Source organism: Anabrus simplex, chromosome 11 (genome assembly GCF_040414725.1).
Source record: "Anabrus simplex isolate iqAnaSimp1 chromosome 11, ASM4041472v1, whole genome shotgun sequence".
Lineage (NCBI taxonomy): Eukaryota > Metazoa > Arthropoda > Insecta > Orthoptera > Tettigoniidae > Anabrus > Anabrus simplex.
Window position 1 is genome coordinate 114,893,923 of NC_090275.1, and position 24,064 is coordinate 114,917,986.

Here is a 24,064-nt window from a genome sequence, read left to right on the forward strand (position 1 = left end):
GAAATTTTGAACCTCACCGGAAAAGTCTACGCAGGGTACGACTCCAGTACGCAAACCAAGGCTCATGGTTTCTTGTCCATGACAACGCACGTCCGCACACAGCCAATATCGTCAAACAGTTGATGGCAATAAAGGCGGTGGTGCAACTTGACCATCCCCCAAACTCGTCAGATCTCAAGCCTCCAGACATCTTCCTATTCCCACAAGTCAAAATCGCTTTCAAAGGAAAGAGATTTGACGATATTCCTGACATCTAGCGAAACGTTACGTGGCTTTTGAATACTATTCTAAAGGAAGCCTTCTTGAAAAGTTTCCAGGAGATGTATCGCCGATCGCAGCAGTGCATGATTATTGGAGGGGACTATTTCGAAAAACAGTAAGGTCACTGTGTTGCATTGTGCTTCTATGTTGATAGTACAGGACTATTCATCGAACTTTGTTCTCACATGTTGTAAATGTGGTTACCTTGAACACAGTGCACTGGCTGAAATGCAGTGTTGTGCGTCCATTTCCCGTACATTCTGTTTCAGGAAAATATTTGTACAACAGTGCTTCTTACAACAAGTTTCAGGGAATTCTGTCACGTTATGTTGAGACAGAAAGACAGACATATAGACAGACATACTGACAGGCGGATGAAAATGCAGTGGAACCTACACACACAAAATGCAGAAAAATGCGAAATGTACAGAAAAACAATCATTTCTTTACTGATTTGGAATTTAGTGGATAACTGGCCTGCACATAACTGAGCACAGGATTGTATTTTTTAGAGATACATTGTATTTGAGACAATAAATGTTGGAACAATATTAATCTTTCAATACACAACGATCCCTACTTGCTGAAAATATTTGGGGATCAAAAATTCTATGCATGGATTTTGTGACGTAACTTTGTGATAGTACATATACACTCATGTTCATATAAACCAGAACACCTTCAAATATTCGAGATAGGAAGTTCATATTTACAGGACTTACGCACTAGCATGTTCGGAAGATATTATTATTATTATTAAGCGTATGGAATTTACAGAATGGACAAATATATACAATATTATACAAAAGAAAAACCTGCAAGGAATACTGGTAAGTAGGGAACAATTACACATGAATATCTAAATTGTTTATCCACTGCACTAGGGATACTGAGACATCAGCAAAGTCTTTTCGGTCTCCACCATAAGCACGCAGAGGGCATTCGTCCATTATATGATGCATGGTCTGGACTAAAGCACCACAATCACACGCTGGAGAGTCCCTGAAGCCCCACTGGTGAAGGGAGAATGCAGATCTTCTACAATTTGTGCGGAACCTGTTTAGTGATGCCCACGTTCTTCTTGACAAGCTGAAACCAGCTGGGGCGTGGTTTGGATTAAAGAGGCTTGGCCACTCCGGAGCTGTACGAATCCATTGCTCTTTCCATTCCTCTTTTAAATTGAAACCAGCATCCATTATATTCTTAGCTGTTTTCATCGGTGGCTTACGGGATTTCAACCTTTGTCTCCAGAGATCTGCAACATCTCTATGGATAGGTAGAGTTGGATTGGACATGATCTTATTATATTCTTGAACAAGGGCTCTTGAACGTCGCAGGCTTGGTGGAGCAATGTGGGACAGGACTGGCAGCCAGTGCGTTGCAGTAGGCTTCAGAGTACTAGAGATGATACGCATGGTGGTGTTAAGTTCTACATCGACTTTCTTCACGTGGCAACTGTGAAGCCATACTGAAGAGCAGTATTCAGCTGCAGAATACACGAGGCCAAGCGCAGTACGTCGTAATGTGTCCGCTGAAGCACCCCATGAAGTTCCACACAATTTAAACAGAATATTATTACGTGATCTCAACTTAGATCCGAGGTTTTCAAGATGCTTTCTATAAGATAGGGTTCGGTCAAGCAGGTGTTTTCAGGTCATAATTTGATGATTCATGCATGTTTACCTAGTATTTCGACACAGGCATGTTTAAAAGCTGAGCTGCTGGACATGCTTCTGACGTCCACTGGTAAGAGATTCCATTGTCGGGCTGCGGTAACGGTGAATGATTTCGTGTAGATTGCTGTTCTGTGTACAGGAAGGGATAAACACATGGTGCTGCAGGATCGGGTATTTTTGTTATGGTCTGTGGAGAGGAGCTTCATTCGATCACGGAGATAGGCTGGTTGAGAACTTTTAAGAATAGTATGCAAGAAGCAAAGAGTATGAAGTGTGCGTCGTTCTTGCAGGCGAAGCCACCCGAGCCGCGTGTAAGACGGCGTGACATGGTCAGCGTAACGAAGTCCACAGATAAATCTTACACAAGCATTCTGAGCACACTGTACTTTCCTTCCCCAGTCTACTCCTAGGTTGTTGTAAACTATATCGCAAAAAAAAAATGAGGTAATGCGAGTGATTCAACAAGAATTTTCTTTAGTTTAAAGGGGAAAGTGAATTTGAATTTACTGAGACAGCGTAGCGTTCCTCATATTTTTGTACACAAAGATATAGTTTGGGCAGACCTGGACAGATGTTCGTCAAATATTATACCAACATTTCTTACATTTTGGCTATACTGTATCGGAGTACCACTTATGGACAACTGTGGTAACGCTGTTCGATTGAGTTTTCAAAGTAATTTAGGGTAACCAATAATTATTGCCTGGGATTTTGATGCGTTTAATTTTAATCCGTGATTTCTGGCCCATATATCTGTGTACAGGAAGGGATAAACACATGGTGCTGCAGGATCGGGTATTTTTGTTATGGTCTGTGGAGAGGAGCTTCATTCGATCACGGAGATTTCGGGTTTGCTGTGTATATATATCTGTAGGTCATCAGCGTATAAGTGGTATTTACAGTGTTTTAATCCGGAAGATATGCCATTTATATACAAAGAGAATGTAGCATGGATGGCTATACCCCGGGACGCAATTCGCGCCTTGTACGCGACAAAGCCAGCACGCGTGGAACAAGTTATCAGTGCCCATGGAAGACGCAGTGCCTCCTAGGCAACAGTGCACATGATGAACCTAGATGAGTCACATGCTAATCGTTTCTGCAGAACATAGTAAAGAACATGTCCTGGTAATATGAGATATATATCTCTAGTCTTTCAAGGTGTTCTGTATTTTATGAACATTAGTGTATAATACAAGATATGTAAATTTAAATGTAGGAAAATTCATACATTATGAAAAAGTGGTGGGAAGAAAAAAAGAGAAAGAGATGTAGCTTTCTCTGGTGAACTGAAATCGAAAGTGACCGCTCGTGTCTTTCAGTTGAAGTAATCATTTTTTCAGCGCGGTATGACCTGGTGATCCGATCAAAACTTACATTGAATTTCACCTTGGCGTGCATAGATTTGACTACGAGCGTAGGCATATCCGGTAAGAAGTCATAAGTACGAGCTGTTAGTTGACCTTCCGTCCTGCGTACTAATTCAATATTACTGAGCTTGGAAATTCAGCACATTTTAAATAAATAACCTGAAGTATTCACTGTTGGAAATTCTGGGAACAGCTTTAAATTATTTGTTTGCTGCCGAGAAGAAATGAGCAGCGTTAATTTTTCAGCCGAGATATGTCCAAACTGCGCTCTCCTGTCTTCCCCAGACCTTCGTCCGTTCTTTCTCTATTACGGAGCAGAAATTACTTCCCAGCTTATGACTTTCTTAGAACTCGATGTTGCTTTCTGAAATGTTGAAATATCGGTTTACGGGACGAAGCACGTTCTTTCTGTTCAATATTGCATTCTCCTAGTTGTCCGACTCGTTGGCTGAATGGTCAGCGTACTGGCCTTCGGTTCAGAGGGTCCCGGGTTCGATTCCCGGCCGGGTCGGGGATTTTAACCTTCATTGGTTAATTCCAATGGCCCGGGGGCTGGGTGTTTGTGCTGTCCCCAACATCCCTGCAACTCACACTCCACACACAACACTATCCTCCACCACAATAACACGCAGTTACCTACACATGGCAGATGCCGCCCACCCTAATCGGAGGGTCTGCCTTACAAGGGCTGCACTCGGATAGAAATAGCCACACGAAATTATTATTAATATTGGAGGCTTACGATCGCTTTAATTATGCAAATTTTAATAATCTTGACGACAGATTTAGGTTATCGGGTACAGATTCCGAAATAGAAGTGGTGTATCTATTTATTTGTTTTGATTATTGAACACTTGCATTTCCGCGACATCATTATACAAAGTAATAAGTTATATGAACTCGTGACCGAAATGCCAAGCCAGTTTGGCGACATTAGGGTCCCATAGCAGCACAGGAGTACGGCACAAGGCAACCAGAAGGAACCGAATTCTAGGGGTAATTCGTGTTTGATGAAGAAATGATAAAAATGACAGGCGGAATCAGTTTTTTTTACAGGGCAAAAATTCGTTTTCTGAGAGGTGAAAAAGGAAGAGGGAACTCTCAGATATATGACAAAATTGACGGACGAAGCGTTTAAATGTAAAGCAAACAGTTCTGCCAAATGTTGGCAACTCACGCTGCGTTTGGGAGCTGTAAGGTAGAGACGAATATACAACCAATAGTATTTGCCCTTTTGCCGAATGAAAACAATTATATTTTTGATTCCATCAGGTCACATTGGAGCAAAGACTTGTTTATAGTAAGAGGACATCCAAGAGAGATGTTTGTTGAAATTATCTAATGGAGGATTACGTCATAAATGATAGGGATTGGTTGATTGATTGATTAGTTGATTGGTGGGTTGATTGATTGATTGATTGATTGATTGATTGATTGATTGATTGATTGATTGATTGATTGATTGATTGATTGAGTGTTTGATTGATCGATTGATTGATTAGTTGATTGGTGGGTTGATTGATTGATTAATTGATTGATTGGTGGGTTGATTGATTGATTGATTGATTGATTGATTGATTGATTGATTGATTGATTGATTGATTGATTGATTGGTTGATTGATTGATTGATTGATTGATTGATTGATTGATTGATTGATTGATTGATTGATTGATTGATTGATTGATTGATTGATTGATTGATTGATTGATTGATTGATTGATTGATTGATTGATTGATTGATTGATTGATTGATTGATTGATTGATTGATTGATTGATTGATTCTCTTACAGGCTGTGCCGGACTGGAGGCATAAACAACCTCCTAGCACGAACGAATCAGAATCTTGGCACTTGAACTTGAGCCTTCACGAGCATGAGATCTAAGTAAAATTTAAATGGGAAACGGAAGGCAAAGTCTGGATGAAAGAATAGAGAACACAGTAAATAAGTACGAAGACAGAGGAGACACCGGAGCATGTCCCAGAGCCACCTCATTCTTCAAAAGATGGAATTAACTCGATGAAACGTAATCACGTCCCGTGACGTACGAACTGTGTATTTTGTAAATAACTGAGTTTAAGGAAAACCTTCCTATTAAGATAATGACGAAGTTGTTCCTTACACGCCTAAATAGTTGAGAGATATTTCCCCTTGTAAGCGACGTTGGTAGGGGCTCTCACCATGCAAGTGTGATCATTCTAGCTGAGTGTCTCCGTCTGACTTCCCTTGGTCAATTCTTGTTCAATTCCGACCCCTTCGTGGCCTTTGGTTTTCTTTTTCCGATACCTTTTCGATGGATTCGACCTCTTTTTTCTTCGTTCGGATTAGTGTTAAAAGGAAGGGTTGCCTAGTTGTAGTTCGCCATGTTTAATGTTTGGACTAGTTTAAACCAGCCTAAAAATTAGCATACTTAATTACTTCAGATATTCTGAATGTTTCTGTCATCATAGGACGGTAGTCTTATTCAGAGTCGGTGGCTACTGTCCAGCGCTTTATACACACATTCATTAAATTTTACTTTTATTCATTTAACTTAACTTAATTACTTGTTACATTTTCAATATTGCTCATAACCTGCTTTCTTACCTCTTTCATACCCTAAAACTTCCGAATACCTATTCCTGAGTTTTCTCCAGTGGTGATTATTGTTTGAGAGGAACTCTACAAAGGAGGACTTGGATCATGAAGAAGAAGCAAGTCACCCTCTTTAATATTAGGTTGTTCCACCTTCCACTTACACTTTACCTGAAGCTGGCCAGGGTATTCCAGATGCCAGCGCAGCTAGAGTTCGTCACGAGCAGCCTGCACCTTTCTCCACGAGGTCGGTAAAGGTACATCAAGCCATCGGAGTAGCGCCAGGCGAGGCCTATCAATAATGTGAGGGAGCAAGAGGAAGGAGATCTTGAGGGTCCATGGACAAAGGAATAAGCGGCCTAGAATTTACTATGCTCTCAATCAAAATGTGAGGGAGTAAGAGGAAGGAGATCTTGAGGATCCATGGACAAAGGAATAAGCAGCCTAGAATTTACTATGCTCTCAATAAAAATGTGAGGAAGTAAGAGGAAGGAGATCTTGAGGATCCATGGACAAAGGAATAAGCAGCCTAGAATTTACTATGCTCTCAATCAAAATGTGAGGAAGTAAGAGGAAGGAGATCTTGAGAATCCATGGACAAAGGAATAAGCGGCCTAGAATTTACTATGCTCTCAATAAAAATGTGAGGAAGTCAGAGGAAGGAGATCTTGAGGATCCATGGAGAAAGGAATAAGCAGCCTAGAATTTACTATGCTCTCAATAAAAATGTGAGGAAGTAAGAGGAAGGAGATCTTGAGGATCCATGGAGAAAGGAATAAGCAGCCTAGAATTTACTATGTTCTCAGTCAAAATGTGAGGAACTAAGAGGAAGGAGATCTTGAGGATCCATGGACAAAGGAATAAGCGGCCTAGAATTTACTATGCTCTCAGTCAAAATAAGCAAGCAATTGAATTGTTCATAGGAAAAAGAAAATGAATTTGAAATTATCTTTAAATGTCGCTTAAGAAATTTGACACAAGATTCCCAGCCACCACCACGATCAGTTCCATAAGGGTGATAAAATTCCACTTGAATCCTTTCAAATGAGGGAAATTTTGAATTTCCTGTTCAGCTAAGGAAGAAACAATAGCTCGCTTCATTTCTTCGGAAGCTCCAAAAATGTTTTGGTATTATCAGAAAAATCTTCTGAAGGAATACATCCACGAGAAGAAAATGGAGAGATGGCAGCTAAAATGTAGGAAGTAGAAGCGTTGGTTACAAGTTCAATATGAATGGCTCCGGTATCCATACAAACAAACAAAACAGCATAGGCTTTACCTACAGCTTTAGAGGTAGGCCTCATAGGGTTAGTTCTATAAGAGAAAGGACCCGCATAATCAATACCAGTAAATGCAAGGTTGAGACCTGAAGGAAGGTATGTAGCACATGAGCTGAGATGCAGCAAAGGGTTAGAACGAAAACAATAGCTCGCTTCATTTCTTCGGTTTGTTTACTGCAGAGTTAATCTCATGAATCCCATTAATAAGCAAATAATGATCAGAAATAAGATATAATAAGGTGCGAGCACCAGCGTGCAAATGCTGATAATGAAATTGCTTTATAATCAACTTGGTGACATTATGCTTGAAGGTGAGATGGTAGGATGTTTCTTATCTTCGGACAAAATAGAATAAGAGAGCCGACCACCCACTCCTATAAGATTATCTTGATCGAGATAGGGAGACAAGGGGAAAATTTCACTACCCTTGGTCAAGGGGAGACCATTTCTGGGAGATCGAAACTCTTCAAAAAATGTTTGTTGCTGCACTATAAACAAGATTTTAATAGAAGCAGTTCTTAATTCCAAGGTAGTTAGAAATGATTGAGGTTTCAAAGGCTGATCTAACACAAAAAATTCCACCTTATGACATAGGCCATTACTCGTACAAGTTTATGAAAGGTGGAAAACTTTAGAAGCATTGGATGAGTTTGCATCTGAACATGCACAGCAATTGCAGTTCTACGAAACTCCATTGTCTTCACAGACTCTAAACTAGGACGGATGAGCCATTGCTATGAAGATTTGGCAAGCCACGAAGGACCATGCCGGTACAAACTAAAGCTTGCTAAACGCTTGTGGGTGCAACCTCTCAAGATGACGTCAGCAGTATTTCAGCTAAAGATCGTGCTTGAAGCTTTAGAACTCGGTGAGAGACAAAAAACTGCCAATGAAGAGAAGATAAGCCAAGATAAAACGATGATCGAGTCAGTCCAGAAAAATATCTTAGGACTATGAATTTTTAAAATTTTGGAGTAATTTATCGGATAATTCTACAGCAGGCAGAGCTGCACAAAGCTCTAGTGGAGGTAATAAAACAACTTTTAAAAGAGCCAGCTTGGATTTGGAAAACAAGAGATTAGAAAAGCATGGTTCGTTTCTCGAAGCAAGGTAAGCGAATCACCCGTATGAATTTTTATAACTATCAGAGAATAAACGAAGCTCTAAACTGTGTACTGGTTATGCCATTTTTGAAGAAACACGGAAGGCTCAATTTCGTTCCAACCTACCTTCAAAGTGCACAAAGTTTGCATAAAGAGTATATCAATAACTATGCTGGGAGCTAAATATTGCAGAGGATCAAACATTTTAGCAATTTCGGAAAGGACTTGACGCTCGGTATTGGGAGGATTATAGACAATGTCAATTTAGAGGTGAACGTATCCTGTTTAGGGCACCAATATATTGAGTGTTGTTTCCTCTTTAAACAATTTCACAGCGTCCTAGGCCTGATTCCTATCCATAAAAGAATTTAGAAGTTGACTATGTTTCACTAATGATTAGCATTGTCTAACAGGCATCGAACCGAATTCCATCGACCATTGTAATGTTTAATTTGAATAACGGCAGTAGAAAAGAAAACTTGAGAGCCTCTAATGGAAGAAGCCCTTTGAGTTAAGGTTTGTGCACTATTAGAAGGAATATTACCTTGAGCAAGCTCAACGGTGGATGGACTAGAACTAGTATTATTGTGGCGATGTATTAACGAATGATGCTTCAAGCGACAATGTTTACAAGAACTGATAGAATTCTACTTGTCCAACAGGTGACTGCCAGACAGATAATTGAAACATCTCTTGTTTATTTGAAGAAATTTTCTCCTGTCGTCTGTGGAAAATGACTTGAATTTAGGGCAGAAGAACAAAAGGTGGTCTTCCGAGCAACCCACAGGTTCGGAAGTTATCGTTTGAACATTCAATGCCTGAGTTCTAGAAACAATTATGAACTTAGAAACCTTAGGGACTGGCTGAAATTTATTATCCAAATTAAATGATTGATTACTCATCTGTAAAGCGATAGCTGAGAGAATCTGGCATCTTTGTTTGTGTATTGGAGATCTCAAACTACCAGATTTATAGGGTGTCGGGTTTGAACTTGGAGGAAATGAAATACAACAAAACGTATCCCAGTGTTGAACTGGTTGATTCGAGATTGCCAAGGCTTTAACATGCAACACCACAGTATCCAACAACGCTTTAAAGGCTTGCACCTTATCTGCTCTGGTGGCAGTCAAGACGCTGTATTCTTAGGCGGGGGTTTCCGTATCGCTCCTTCAATAGATCCAGGGTGACTGAATAATTGCTACGGGTGAGAGAAAGAGACTCGGTAAGTTTCAGTGCAGAACGTTGAACCGAGGAGCGCAGATAGTGGAACATTTGAAGGTCGGGCAGCGACTCATTACGATTAACTAAGGAGCCAAACAGTTACTCCTCGTTACCAAGCAAATGGGGAAGTAATGAAACTTGAGAGGTTAATATCAGAAGGTTTCAACACTCCTGAATGGGAAGTAGAGTTAGAAAGTTCTTCCTGTTTCAAAGCTGTCTAATGATTAGTATGGCCTCGGCATGTCGTTCAAAGTAAAGATTGTCGACCTCCTCTCTGTCGACTGACTGCTCACGCGACTGGATTTCCTTGTTAGTTTGGACTCAATAACTAAGACTAAAAGCCACTTCGTAATTGTTTAGTCTTTGAAGATGATTATCAATGTTACTAGTTTCATCTTCCTAGTTGGAAGGGAACTTACGAAGCAGGCTAAGTTGACATTTGTAGACAGCGCGAGCTCGAATCAACTTGTCGTCGGGCAGCATACTGGCGTCCAGAACAACTGGGGTAGCTGAAGTCTGCATCAGGGACTAGTGGAAAGAAATTACAAGAGAATCCTGGAACAATTGCAAATTAAAGTTAGTACAGTTGTGAAAACGTATCTGCTGTCCCGGGTTTCGGCACCATGCAGAAAACTTAGGAATAGTTATTCGGAAATTTTACGCGTTTAAAAGAGATAAGAATGCGGGTTATGGGAAACAGCAGTTGCAAAATTTATTACAGTAATATTGTAAATATAACAACAAATAATTAAATTGAGTTAAACGAATAACAGTCAAATTTAGTGAATGTGTGTATAAAGCGCCAGACCATGAGCCAAATAGCCACCGACTATGCGCGATAAAGATAAGATACAATAAGAGTATCGTCCTATGATGACAGAAAAATTCAGAATATCTCAAGTAATTAAGTATGCTAACTTTGAAGGCTGGTTGAAACCAGATCAAACAATACATTTAAATAACATTAACAAATATATAAATATTGAAGTTTACCAAAAGTTAAATTTAGTTAGGTTTCAATGACTAACTTTACTAAGAAATCATGAAATAGGTTACAAAATCTTGAGCTGAATCTCGTAGCACTCATTCTCCTCCAGGAAGTTAAAAGTTCAAAGGAAATTTCATTGCAGTTGACAATTATCACAGACGAACTGCCCGACATATAAAAAAGTCCTTTCAAAGGAGTAAACATGACTCGTAAAATAGAGAATAGAATAGCAGTAGATTTAGCGAATATTTCGCTGCAGGCTACCATTCGATATCTCAAATAAAATGAAAAAGCCAGCCAAGCCAACAACTAGCGCTGCGGTGTGCGAAGACGAAGGCGAGGAACCGCAGTTGCTAGTGCGTGCACCCAAGACGAAAGGGTTGCCGTGAAGAACTGACGGAGATTCCGGAGAGTGAGCAAGTAGTCGGGCTATGTAGAACAACACAAGATTCTAGATGCAGCAGCCGAAGAATAGTGCTGAAAGACTAACAGTGAAAATGACTACGCAGAAACCTTAACAAAAAAAAAAAGTAATAAAAAAATTGCTTTCAGAAGGTATATTAATAATTACAATCAATAAACAATACAGTAAATAAATTACCAAAGATAAAAAGTAGAAAAGAGCCGAGGGATACATTCTTGGTACCAATCAAAGATAAAGTTGGCGATGACGTAAACAGTCATGCACTGGTGAAATGACCAATCACAAATCAAGAATGATTGACGTAAGGTCAGCGTAAATAGCGGAAGAGAAAGGCAAACAGCTATCCATTAAACCTGTGACATGAAGGCACGCCAAAGGGGAACTTAAATCGAATCAACGGAAACGTACCAAGCTGAAAGCATATTTAAGGTAAAAGGAACGAAGATAAATGCCGTAGCTACCGAAAATAATGTAATTTACCAAAACCGTACGTTCCACAACCAGTTAAAAGATATTTCAGCTATTTAGCTCGTCCAGAACTTTGGCGAAGTGTGATGGGACCAGGTCGACCAGGTCACGACTTCTTAAAGTCAAATAAACGAAGGAAGAGTGAGCTGAACCTCCCCCTCTCGGACTGTCGGTAACTGCTGCCATCACCCGTTTTCAATTTAAATAACGGCTGTTCCGAAAGCGCCTGCTTCTCGATGACAACAAATCTGTGGGGTTCCATGCCCCCTGTTCCAAAGTGCTCTGTTTATTTGAGTAGCACAGGAAACGTTGTCTACAGTAGTGCTACATTGATCGTCTTGAACCCATTAATGCCGTCCATTTCATTCGCCCCTATAATTCTACCCTTCCTTTTGAATCACCTCGCACACGAAGACTGGTTCTTACATAAATAACAAGCTAATATCGTTTCTGTTTTTATTTCAGGGTGGAGGAACTGGTACAGGCACTGCTCCTCTTCCGAAAGGGTAAGATGCGTCTAGTGCAGTAATAATAACAATAATAATAATAATAATAATAATAATAATAATAATAACAATAATAATAATAATAACTAGTGGTGCATGTTTGTGGGTTACTGTAGTCACGTCCTAGTTCGTGAACCATGGGCAACGGCTGAGTGGCCTAGTAAGTGGTCCTGAGAGTCGGGATACCAGTTGCTATGGAATGGGAGTGGGCATCTCGGACATATTCTGAGTCCTGGCCCTCCTTGTGCTCAGGCGGCTAGGACTATACAATCCACCGGTGGTCCATAACCCGTTAGAGGAGAGATCCTCACTTGGACTATGTGTAAGTATGGTAGCATCCTGCTTCATGAATCTACCGAGCTCAGAACATTTTAAGCAAGCCTCGGACCTATGGGAGTAACGGAGTCCCACTCCCATTTGACAGGCGAGGGACTCCTTGGAAACAACTTGGCGAACGAAATGGAATTCGATGGGGAGCTATCAATATTAATGGGGCTTATGGAAGAAAGAAAGTAGAACTGGCTGAGTCAGCAAAGAGGATGCATCTGGATGTGCTAGGAGTAAGTGATATTCGGGTAAGGGGAGATAACGAGGAAGAGATAGGAGATTATAAAGTGTACTTGACGGGTGTTAGAAAGGGAAGGGCAGAGTCTGGGGTAGGGCTCTTTATCAGGAATACCATTGTACAGAACATAGTTTCTGTTAGGCACGATAATGAGCGAATGATGTGGGTAGATTTATCAGTTGGAGGAATTAGGACTAGAATTATGTCCGTGTATTCACCATGTGAGGGTGCGAATGAGGATGAAGTTGACAAGTTTTATGAAGCATTGAGTGACATCGTGATCAGGGTCAACAGCAAGGATAGAATAGTGCTAATGGGCGATTTCAATGCGAGAGTTGGGAATAGAACTGAAGGATACGAAAGGGTGATTGGTAAATGTGGGGAAGATATGGAAGCTAATGGGAATAGGAAGCGTTTGCTGGACTTCTGTGCTAGTATGGGTTTAGCTGTTACGAATACATTCTTCAAGCATCAGGCTATTCACCGCTACACATGGGAGGCTAGGGGTACCAGATCCATAATAGACTATATCTTGACAGACTTCGAATTCAGGAAATCTGTTAGGAATATACGAGTTTTCCGCGGATTTTTCGATGATACAGACCACTATCTGATCTGTAGTGAACTAAGTATCTCTAGGCCTACGGTAGAGAAAGTGAAATCTGTCTGCAAACGAATAAGGATAGAAAATCTCCAGGACGAGCGAATTAGACGGAAGTACATGGATATGATTAGTGAGAAGTTTCGAACAGTAGACAGTAAGCAGGTTCAGGATATAGAAAGTGAATGGGTGGCATACAGGGATGCTGTAGTAGAAACAGCAAGGGAATGCCTAGGAACAACTGTGTGTAAAGATGGGAAAAGGCGAACATCTTGGTGGAATGATGAAGTGAGAGCAGCTTGTAAACGTAAAAAGAAGGCTTATCAAAAATGGCTCCAAACAAGGGCCGAGGTAGACAGGGAGTTGTACGTAGATGAAAGAAACAGAGCGAAACAAATAGTTGTTGAATCCAAAAAGAAGTCCTGGGAAGATTTTGGTAACAACTTGGAAAGGCTAGGTCAAGCAGCAGGGAAACCTTTCTGGACAGTAATAAAAAATCTTAGGAAGGGAGGGAAAAAGGAAATGAACAGTGTTTTGAGTAATTCAGGTGAACTCATAATAGATCCCAGGGAATCACTGGAGAGGTGGAGGGAATATTTTGAACATCTTCTCAATGTAAAAGGAAATCATTCTGGTGGTGTTGTGAACAGCCAAGCAAATGGGGAGGAGGAAAAGGATGTTGGTGAAATTATGCTTGAGGAAGTGGAAAGGATGGTAAATAAACTCCACTGTCATAAGGCAGCAGGAATAGATGAAATTAGACCTGAAATGGTGAAGTATATTGGGAAGGCAGGGATAAAATGGCTTCACAGAGTAGTAAAATTAGCGTGGAGTGTTGGTAAGGTACCTTCAGATTGGACAAAAGCAGTAATTGCACCTATCTATAAGCAAGGGAACAGGAAGGAATGCAACAACTATCGAGGTATCTCATTGATTAGTATACCAGGCAAAGTATTCACTGGCATCTTGGAAGGGAGGGTGCGATCAGTCGTTGAGAGGAAGCTGGATGAAAACCAGTGTGGTTTCACACCACAGAGAGGCTGTCAGGATCAGATTTTCAGTATGCGCCAGGTAATTGAAAAATGCTACGAGAGGAATAGGCAGTTGTGTTTATGTTTCGTAGATCTAGAGAAAGCATATGACAGGGTACCGAGGGAAAATATGTTCGCCATACTGGGGGACTATGGAATTAAAGGCAGATTATTAAAAGCAATCAAAGGCATTTATGTTGACAATTGGGCTTCAGTGAGAATTGATGGTAGAATGAGTTCTTGGTTCAGGGTACTTACAGGAGTTAGACAAGGCTGTAATCTTTCACCTTTGCTGTTCGTAGTTTACATGGATCATCTGCTGAAAGGTATAAAATGGCAGGGAGGGATTCAATTAGGTGGAAAAGTAGTAAGCAGTCTGGCCTATGCTGACGATTTGGTCGTAATGGAAGATTGTGCCGAAAGCCTACAGTCTAATATCTGGGAACTAGAAAATAGGTGCAATGAGTACGGTATGAAAATTAGCCTCTCGAAGACTAAATTGATGTCAGTAGGTAAGAAATTCAACAGAATTGAATGTCAGGTGGGTGATACAAAGCTAGAACAGGTCGATAATTTCAAGTATTTCGGTTGTGTGTTCTCCCAGGATGGTAATATAGTAAGTGAGATTGAATCAAGGTGTCGTAAAGCTAATGCAGTGAGCTCGCAGCTGCGATCAACAGTATTCTGTAAGAAGGAAGTGAGCTCCCAGACGAAACTATCTTTACATCGGGCTGTTTTCAGACCAACTTTGCTTTACGGGAGCGAAAGCTGGGTGGACTCAGGATATCTTATTCTTAAGTTAGAAGTAACAGACATGAAAGTAGCAAGAATGATTGCTGGTACAAACAGGTGGGAACAATGGCAGGAGGGTACTCGGAATGAGGAGATAAAGGCTAATTTAGGAATGAACTCGATGGATGAAGCTGTACGCATAAACCGGCTTCGGTGGTGGGGTCATGTGAGGCGTATGGAGGAGGATAGGTTACCTAGGAGAATAATGGAGACTGCTATGGAGGGTAAGAGAAGTAGAGGGAGACCAAGACGACGATGGTTAGACTCGGTTTCTAACGATTTAAAGAAAAGAGGTATAGAACTAAAGGAGGCCACAACACTAGTTGCAAATCGAGGATTGTGGCGACGTTTAGTAAATTCACAGAGGCTTGCAGACTGAACGCTGAAAGGCATAACAGTCTATAATGATAATGCATGTATGTGTGTAATGTATAATAACTAGACGAAACCCCGTCAAAATATAACGACTCATGTATAAGATATTCTGTGTACAATTAGCCCACCATGATCGTTAAGGCGTGAAGTCTATACGGTCTCACACCGTGTTCTGACGGTTCGAGTCCGTTGGTCACCCTCTCCCTTCCTAACATCATATATTTCGTGTTTCATCTCACCTCAGTAACTCCACTGATGGGTAGACCACAGGAACTCACTACGAAGATTCATCTCACCTCAGTAATTCCTCTGATGAGGTTGGCCTCAGGAAATCGCTAAGAAGATTCATCACAACTCAGTAACTCCTCTGATGAGGTTGGCCTCAGCAACACCCCTGATGAGTTTGGCCTCTGGAACACGCTACAGAGATTCATCTCACCTCAGCAACTCCTATGATGGCTTTGGCCTCAGGAATTCGCAACTGACCTTCATCTCACCTTAGTAACTCTTCTGATGGGGTTCACTTCAGGAACTGGCTATGAAGATCCATCTCACCTGAATAATTCCACTGATGAGGTTAGCCCCAAGAACTCTCAACGTACTTTCATCTCACCTCACCGAAAATCCTCTGGTAGAGTTGGCCTCAGGAACTCGCTATGATGATTCATCTCACCTCAGTAACGCCTATAATGGGGTTCACCTCAGGAACTCGCATTGAAGATTCATCTCCGCTCGGTAATTCCTCTGAGGGGGTTCACCTCAGGAACTCGCTATGAAGATTCATCTCACCCCAGTAACTCCTCTGATGAGGTTGGCCTCAATAACTCCTGTGATGAGGTTGGCCTCAGAAACTCGCTACGGACTTCCATTCGCCTCATTAAATCCTCCCTTGAAGTTGGCCTAAGGATATCAGTATGAAGTCTCATCTCACCTCAGTAAGTCCTCTGATAGGGTTCACGTAAGGTACTCGCTATGAAGATTCATCTCCCCTCAGTAACACCTCTGATGACGTTAACATAAGGAACTCGCTAAGAAGAGTTATCTCACCCCATCATCTCCTCAGATGAGGTTGGCCTCAGGAACTCACTACAGAGATTCATCTCACCTCACTAAATACCCTGATGAGGTTCACCTAAGGAACTCGCTATGAAGATTTATCTCACCTAGTTAACTCCTCCGATGAGGATGACCTAGTAATTCGCTACGAAAGTTCTTCTCACCTCAGTAACTTCTCTGATGAGTTTGGCCTCAGGAACACGCTATAGAGATTCATCTCACCCCAGCAACTCCTCTGATGAGGTTGGCCTCAGGAACTTGCAACGAAAATTCATCTCACCTCTGTAACTCCACCGATAAGGTTGGACTCAGGAACTCGCAACGGAGTTTCATCTCACCTCAGTAACTCCTCTGATGAGGTTGGCTTCCGGAACTCGCTCTGAACATTCATCTCACCTCAACAACTCCTCTGATGGAGTTGGCCTCAGGAATTCGCAACAGAGATTCATCTCACATCTGTAACTCATTTATGAGGTTGGCCTCAGCAACTCCTATGATGAGGATGGCCTTAGGAACACGCTACAGAAATTCATCTCACCTCAGGAAATCCTCTGATGGCGTTGGCCTTAGGAATTCGCAACGGACTTTCATCTCACCTCACCAAAATCCTCTGGAAAAGTTGGCCTCAGGAACTCGCTATGAAGATTCATCTCACATCATTAACGCCTATATGGGGTTCACCTCAGGAACTCGCATTGAAGATGTATCTCACCTCGGCAATTCCTCTGATGAGGTTGGCCTTAGGATCTCGCTATGAAGGTTCATCTCATCTCAGTAAATCCTCTGATGGGGTTGACATCAGGAACTCGCTACGAACTTTAATCTCCTCAGTAAATCGTCTGATGGGGTTGAAATCGGGAACACGCCATGAAGTTTAATCTCACCTCAGTAAATCCTCTGATGGGGTTGGCCTCATTAACTCGCAAAGAAAAGTCATCTCACCTCAGTAACTCCTCTGATGAGGTTGATTCTAGGACTTCGCTGCTAAGATTTATATCCCCTCAGTAATTCCTCTGATGGGGTGAACCTGGGAAACCCGCTATGAAGTTTCATCTCACCTCAGTAACTCCTGTGATGGGGTTCACCTCAGGAGCTCGCTACGAAAAATCTTCACACCTCAGAGACTCCTCTCATAGGGTTGGCATCAGTAACTCACTACGAAAATTCATCTCACCTCAGTAATTCCTCGGATGAGGTTGGCCTCAGGGACTCGCAACGGACTTTTAATCTCACCTCAGTAAATCCTCCGATGGGGTTGATCCCAAGAAGTCGCAAAGGATTTTCATCTCACCGCTGTAAATCCTCTGATAAGGTTGGCCTCAGAAAATCATTACGAAGATTTATCTCCCACAAAACGCTTCTGATCGGGTTGGCATCAGTAATTCGCTACGAAGATTCATCTCGCCGGAATAACTCCTATGGTGAAGTTGGCCTCAGCAACTCCTCTGATGCGGTTGGCCTCCGGAACTCCAAACAGACTTTCATCTTACCTCAGTAAATCCTCTGATGGGGTTGACCTCAGAAACTCGCTACGAAGGGTCATCTCACCTCAGTAACTCCTCTGATGGTGTTGTCCAAAGCAAATCCTCTGATGAGTTGACTTCAGGAACTTGCAATGAAGATTCATCTCACCACTGTAACTCCACCGATAAGGTTGGACTCAGGAACTCGCAACGGACTTTCATCTCACCTCAGTAACTCCTCTGATGATCTTGGCTTCCGGAACTCGCTCTGAACATTCATCTCACCTCAACAACTCCTCTGATGGAGTAGACCTCAGGAATTCGCAACAGAGATTCATCTCACCTCTGTAACTCATTTATGAGGTTGGCCTCAGCAACTCCAATGATGAGGATGGCCTTAGGAATTCGCTACGAAGTTTCATCTCACTTCATTAACTCCTCTGATTAGGTTTACCTCATTAAATCGCAACGAAAAGTAATCTCACCTCAGTAACTCGTCTGATGGTGTTGGCCTCAGGAACTCGCTCTGGACATTCGTCTCACCTCACCTCTGATGGGGTTGACCGCAGGTACCCACAACGGTCTTACATCTCACCTCATTAACTCCTCAAATTAGGTTGAGTTCAGGTAGTCGCTATTAAGTTTCATCAGTAACTCTTCTGAATATGTTGGCCTCAGGAACTCACTATGAAGCTTCATCTCACCTAAGTAACCCCTTTGATGGCGTTGGGCTCAGGAACTCGCTATGAATGTTCATATCCCCTGAGTAACTCCTCTGATAGGGTTGTCCTCAGGAACTCTCTATGAAGATTCACCTCACCTCAGTAACCCTTCTGATGTGGTTGACCTCAGAAACTCGCTATGAATGTTCATCTCATCTCAGTAACTCCTCTGATGGGGTTAACATCGGGAACTCACTATGAAGTTTTACCTCAACTCAGTAAGTCCTCTGATGGGGTTGACCTCAGGAACTCGCTACGAAGGTTCATCTCATCTCAGTAATTCCTCTGGTGAGGTTGACCTCAGGAACTCGCTATAATGATTTATCTCACCTCAGTAAGTACTCTGATGTGGTTGACCTCAGAAACTCGCTATGAATGTTCATCTCATCTCAGTAACTCCTGTTATGGGGTTAACCTCGGGAACTCGCTATGAAGCTTAATCTCACCTCAGTAACTCCTCTGGTGTGCTTGGCCTCAGGAACTCGCTGTGAAGATTCAACTCACCCCCGTAACTCCTCTGATGGGGTTAACCTCAGGAACTCGCTATGATGATTCATCTCACCTCAGAAACTCGCTATGAATGTTCATCTCATCTCAGTAACTCCTGTGATGGGGTTCACCTCAGGAACTCGCTATAAAGATTCATCTCACCTCAGTAACTACCCTGGTGAGATTGACCTCAGGAACTCGCAACGGACTCTCCTCTCACCTCAGTAACTCCTCTGATGAAGTTGGCTTCAGGAACTCGCTACGAAGAATCATCTCACCTCAGTAACTCTTGTGATGAGGTTGACCACAGCCACTCCTCTAACGAGATTGGCTTCAGGAATTCGGTACGGATATTCATCTCACCTCAGTAACTCATCTGATGGGGTTGATCTCAGGAACTCGCGACGGACTATCATCTCACCTCAGTAAATCATCTGATGGAGTTGATCTCAGGAACTCGCTACGGACTTTCGTCTCACCGCTGTAACTCCTGTCATGAGGTTGGCCTCAGGAAATCGCTACGAATATTTATCTCCCGGAGAACTCTTCTGATCTCACCTCAGTAACTCTACTGATGATTTAGGCCTCAGGAACTCACTATGAAGCTTCATCTCATCTCAGTAACCCCTCTGATGGGTTTGACCGCGGGAACTCGCTGTGATGTTCCATCTCACCTAAGTAACCCCTCTGATGGGGTTCACCTAAGGAACTCGTTATGAAGATTCATCTCACTTCAGTAACTCCTCTGATGAGGTTGGCCTCAGGAACGTGGAACGGACTTTCAACTCACCTCAGTAAATCCTCTGATGTGGTTGACCTCAGGAAATCGCAACGGACTTTCATCTCACCTCAGCAACTCCTCTGATGTGGGTTGCCTCGGGAACTCGCTACGATGATTCATCTCACCTCACTAACTCCTCTGATGATGTTTTCCTCATCAACTCGCTACGAAGGTTAATCTCACCTCAGCAACTCCTCTGATGAAGTTGGCCTCAGCAACTCCTCTGATGAGGATGGCCTCAGGAATTCGCTACGAAGATTCATCTCACTTCATTAACTCCTCTGAAGGGGTTGGCCTCATTAAATCGCAACCAAAAGTCATCCCACCTCAGTAACAATTTTGATGAGTTTGGCATCAGAAACTCGCTGCGGAGACTCATCTCACCTCAGTAACTCCTGTGAAGGGGTTGACCTCAGGAACCCGCTATGAATGTGCATCTCACTTCAGTAACTCCTGTGATGGGGTTCACCTCAGGAACTCGGTAATAAAATTCATCACACCTCAGTGACTCCTCAGATAATTTTGGCCTCCGGTACTCGCTTCGGGCATTCTTCTCACCTCACTAAATCCTCTGGTGAGCTTCGCCTCAGGATCTTGCAACTCGTCTTATGAGGTTGGCCTCAGGAACTCGCCTTGGAAGTACATCTCCTCTGGTGAAGTTGGCCTCAGCAACTCCTCTGATACGGTTGGCCTCCGGAATTCCAAATGGACTTTCATCTAATCTCAGTAAATACTCTGATGGGGTTGACCTCAGGAACTCGCTACGAAGGGTCATCTCACCTCAGTAACTCCTATGATGATATCCTCCAAAGAAAAACCTCTGATGAGGTTGAACTCAGGAACTTGCAACGAAGATTCATCTCACCTCCGTAACTCCACCGATAAGGTTTGCCTCAGGAACTCGCAACGGACTCTCATCTCACCTCAGTAACTCCTCTGAGAAATTGGCTTCAGGAACTCGCTACGAATATTCGTCACACCACGCTTACTCCAGTGATGAGGCTGACCTCAGCCACTCCTCTAACGAGATAGGCTTCAGGAATTCGGTTCCTCATATTCATCTCATCTCAGTAGCTCATCTGATGAGGTTGGCCTTAGGAACTCGCAACGGACTTTCATCTCACCTCAGTAAATCCTCTCATGGGGTTGATCTCAAGAAGTCGCGACGGACTTTCGTCTCACCGCTGTAACTCGTCTAATGAGGTTGGCCTCAGAAAATCGCTACGAAGATTTATCTCCCACAGAACCATTCTGATCGGGTTGGCATCAGTAATTCGCTACGAAGATTCATCTCACCACAGTGACTCCTCTGGTTAAGTTGGCCTCAGCAACTCCTCTGATGCGGGTGGCCTGAGGATCTCCAAACGGACTTTCATCTCACCTCAGTAAACCCTCTGATGGGGATGACCTCAGGAATTCGCTACAAAGGGTCATCTCACCTCCATAACTCCACCGATAAGGTTGGCCACAGGAACTCGCAACGGACTTCCATCACACCTCAGTAACTCCTCTGATGACGTTGGCCTCCGGAACTCGCTACGATGACTCATCACACCATGCTAACTCCTCTGATGAGGTTTGCCTCATCAACTCGCAACGAAGGTTCATCTCAACTCAGCAACTCTTCTGATGAGCTTGGCCTCAGGAACTCGCTACGATATTCATCTCACCTCAACAACTCCTCTGATGGAGTTGACCTCAGGAATTCGCAACACAGATTCATCTCGCCTCAGTAACTCCTCTGATGGGGTTGACCTCATGAACTCGCTATGAAATTTAATCTCACCTCAGTAATTCCTCTGATGGTGTTGGTTTCGGGAACTCGCTATTAAGGTTCATCTCATCTCAGTAACTCCTCTGATGGGGTTGACCTCAGGAACTCGCTATGCAGGTTCATATCTTCTCAGTAACTCCTCTAATGAGGTTGACCTCAGGAACACCCTATGATGATTCATCTCACCTCAGTAACTACTCAGATGGGATTGACCTCAGAAACTCGCTATGAATGTTCACCTCATTTCAGTAACTCCTGTGATGTTGTTAACCTCGGGAACTGGCTATGAAGTTTAATCTCACCTCAGTAACTCCTCTGATTAGGTTGATCTCAGGAACTCGCTGTGAAGGTTCATCTCACCTCAGTAACTCCTCTGACGGGTTTGACTTCAGGAACTCTCTATGAAGGTTCATCTCACCTCAGTAACTCCCCTGATGAGGTTGGCCTCAGGATCTCGCCACGGACTTTCATCTCACCTCAGTAACTCCTCTGATTGGGTTGGCTTCAGGATCTCTCTGCGAAGATTCATCTCACCTCAGTTACTCCTGTGATTAGGTTGGCCTTAGGAACTCGCCACGAACTTTCATCTCACCACAGTAACTCCTCTGATTGGGTTGGTCTCAGGAACTCCGTGTGAATATTCATCTCACCTCATTAACTCTTTTGTTCTGCTTCTCCTCAGGAACTCGCTATAGATATTCATCCCATCTCAGTAACTACCCTGGTGAGATTGACCTCAGGAACTCGTAACGGACTTTCATCTCACCTCAGTTACTCCTCTGATGAGGTTGGCCTGCGGAACTCGCTACGATGATTCATCACACCACGCTAACTCCTCTGATTGGGTTGGCCTCACCAACTCGCTACGAAGGTTCATCTCACCTCAGCTACTCCTCTGATGAGGTTGGCCTCTGGAACTCGCTACGAAGATTCATCTCACCTCAACAACTTCTCTGATGGAGTTGAACTCAGGAATTCGCAACAGAGATTCATCTCACCTCAGTAACTCCTCTGATGAGGTTGGCCTCAGCAACTCCTCTGATGAGGATGGCCTCAGGAATTCGCTACGAAGGTTCATCTCACTTCATTAACTTTTCTGATGGTGTTGGCCTCATTATATCGCACCGAAAAGTAATCTCACCTCAGTAACTCTTCTGATGGTGTTGGCCTCAGAAACTCGCTATGAAATTCATCTCATCTCAGTAACTCCTCTGATGTGGTTGACCTCAGGAACTCGTTATGATGATTCATCTCATCTCAGTAACTACTCTAATGTGGTTGACCTCAGAAACTCGCCATGAATGTTCATCTTATCTCAGTAACTCCTCTGATGGGGTTAACCTCAGGAACTCACTACAAAGTTGAATCTCACCTCAGTAACTCCTCTGATGATGTTGATCTCAGGAACTCGCTGTGAAGTTTCATCTCACCTCAGTAACTTCCCTGATGAGGTGGGCCTCAGGAACTCACTGTGAAGGTTCATCTCACCTCAGTAACTCCTCTGATGAAGTTGGCCTGAGGAACTCGCCACGGACTTTGATCTCACCTCAGTAACTCCTCTGATTGAGTTGGCCTCAGGAACTCTCTACGAATATTCATCTCACCTCAGTAACTCCTGTGATGAGGTTTATCTCAGGAATTCGCTGCGAAGATTCATCTTTCCTCAGTAACTCCTATGATGAGGTTGATCTCAGGAACTCCTCTGATGAGATTGGCCACCGGTACTCCTGTGATGAGGTTTGTCTCAGGAACACCGCTACGAATGTTTATCTGATATCATACCCGAGCCCGTAGAGGAATACAACACATTCTTTGTAATGTTACTTTTTGCCAGTGTTGCAACTGTAACGACGTTCGTACTCTCGACCTGCACGTTCCAGTGTTTCCCAGTCGAATGGAAATGGGTCCCACTCACATGAAAATGGAGACGTATTACCTGAACGAGTTAAATAATCTCAAGGGTTTGTAGATTTCTGCCTCTTTTCAATGTACAATTCACCGATCGACCGTTGGGAAGCAAAACGGTGGCTATTCCTGTTCACGCTAATAACAAAACTACTTTTGTGTTAAGCATTGGTGGACCATGTCAAGGATTTCATTAATATAATGCATGTTGCTCCTAGTTTGCTACAAGCACAGTATCAGCTAATTCAGGTTTGTAAATTGGCATATCAGCAGTTTGCTGATCCTTCGAGATTCCCTGACAATAAATTATGAGCCGGAGTATCGACTGACACTGCTAAGTACCGGAGTGGAAGAAGTTCAAATTATTAGCGTTAAAATTACGACACGGAGAGAGGAACTTACACATTTTTCTGACAACACTCCAAGCTCGAAAATATAGGGAAAGCTACAAATACAAAGGGACAGTAACACTGAACCGAGTAGCTTCTCCGTGATTAAGCGGCTCACTACATAGCAACACCGAATGGAAAATCTGACCAGGAAGGCGTCCGAATGCATATTCGTGCTTGTCCCCATCCACCTCCCCACTTTGTCCAGGTGGCATTGAAGTACTGGAGACGGATTTTGGAAATCAGAA

The 24,064-nt window shown here is 42.8% G+C and overlaps 1 protein-coding gene across 1 annotated transcript in view; it reads left to right on the plus strand.

The window, feature by feature from the left end:
* Positions 1-24,064, plus strand: part of LOC137496908 (uncharacterized) — a 92,115-nt gene that overhangs the window by 24,456 nt on the left and 43,595 nt on the right. The window contains exon 4 of the mRNA XM_068229656.1: positions 11,833-11,873. Coding sequence (XP_068085757.1) covers positions 11,833-11,873 — 41 coding nt within the window. The remainder of the gene's footprint in view (positions 1-11,832; positions 11,874-24,064) is intronic.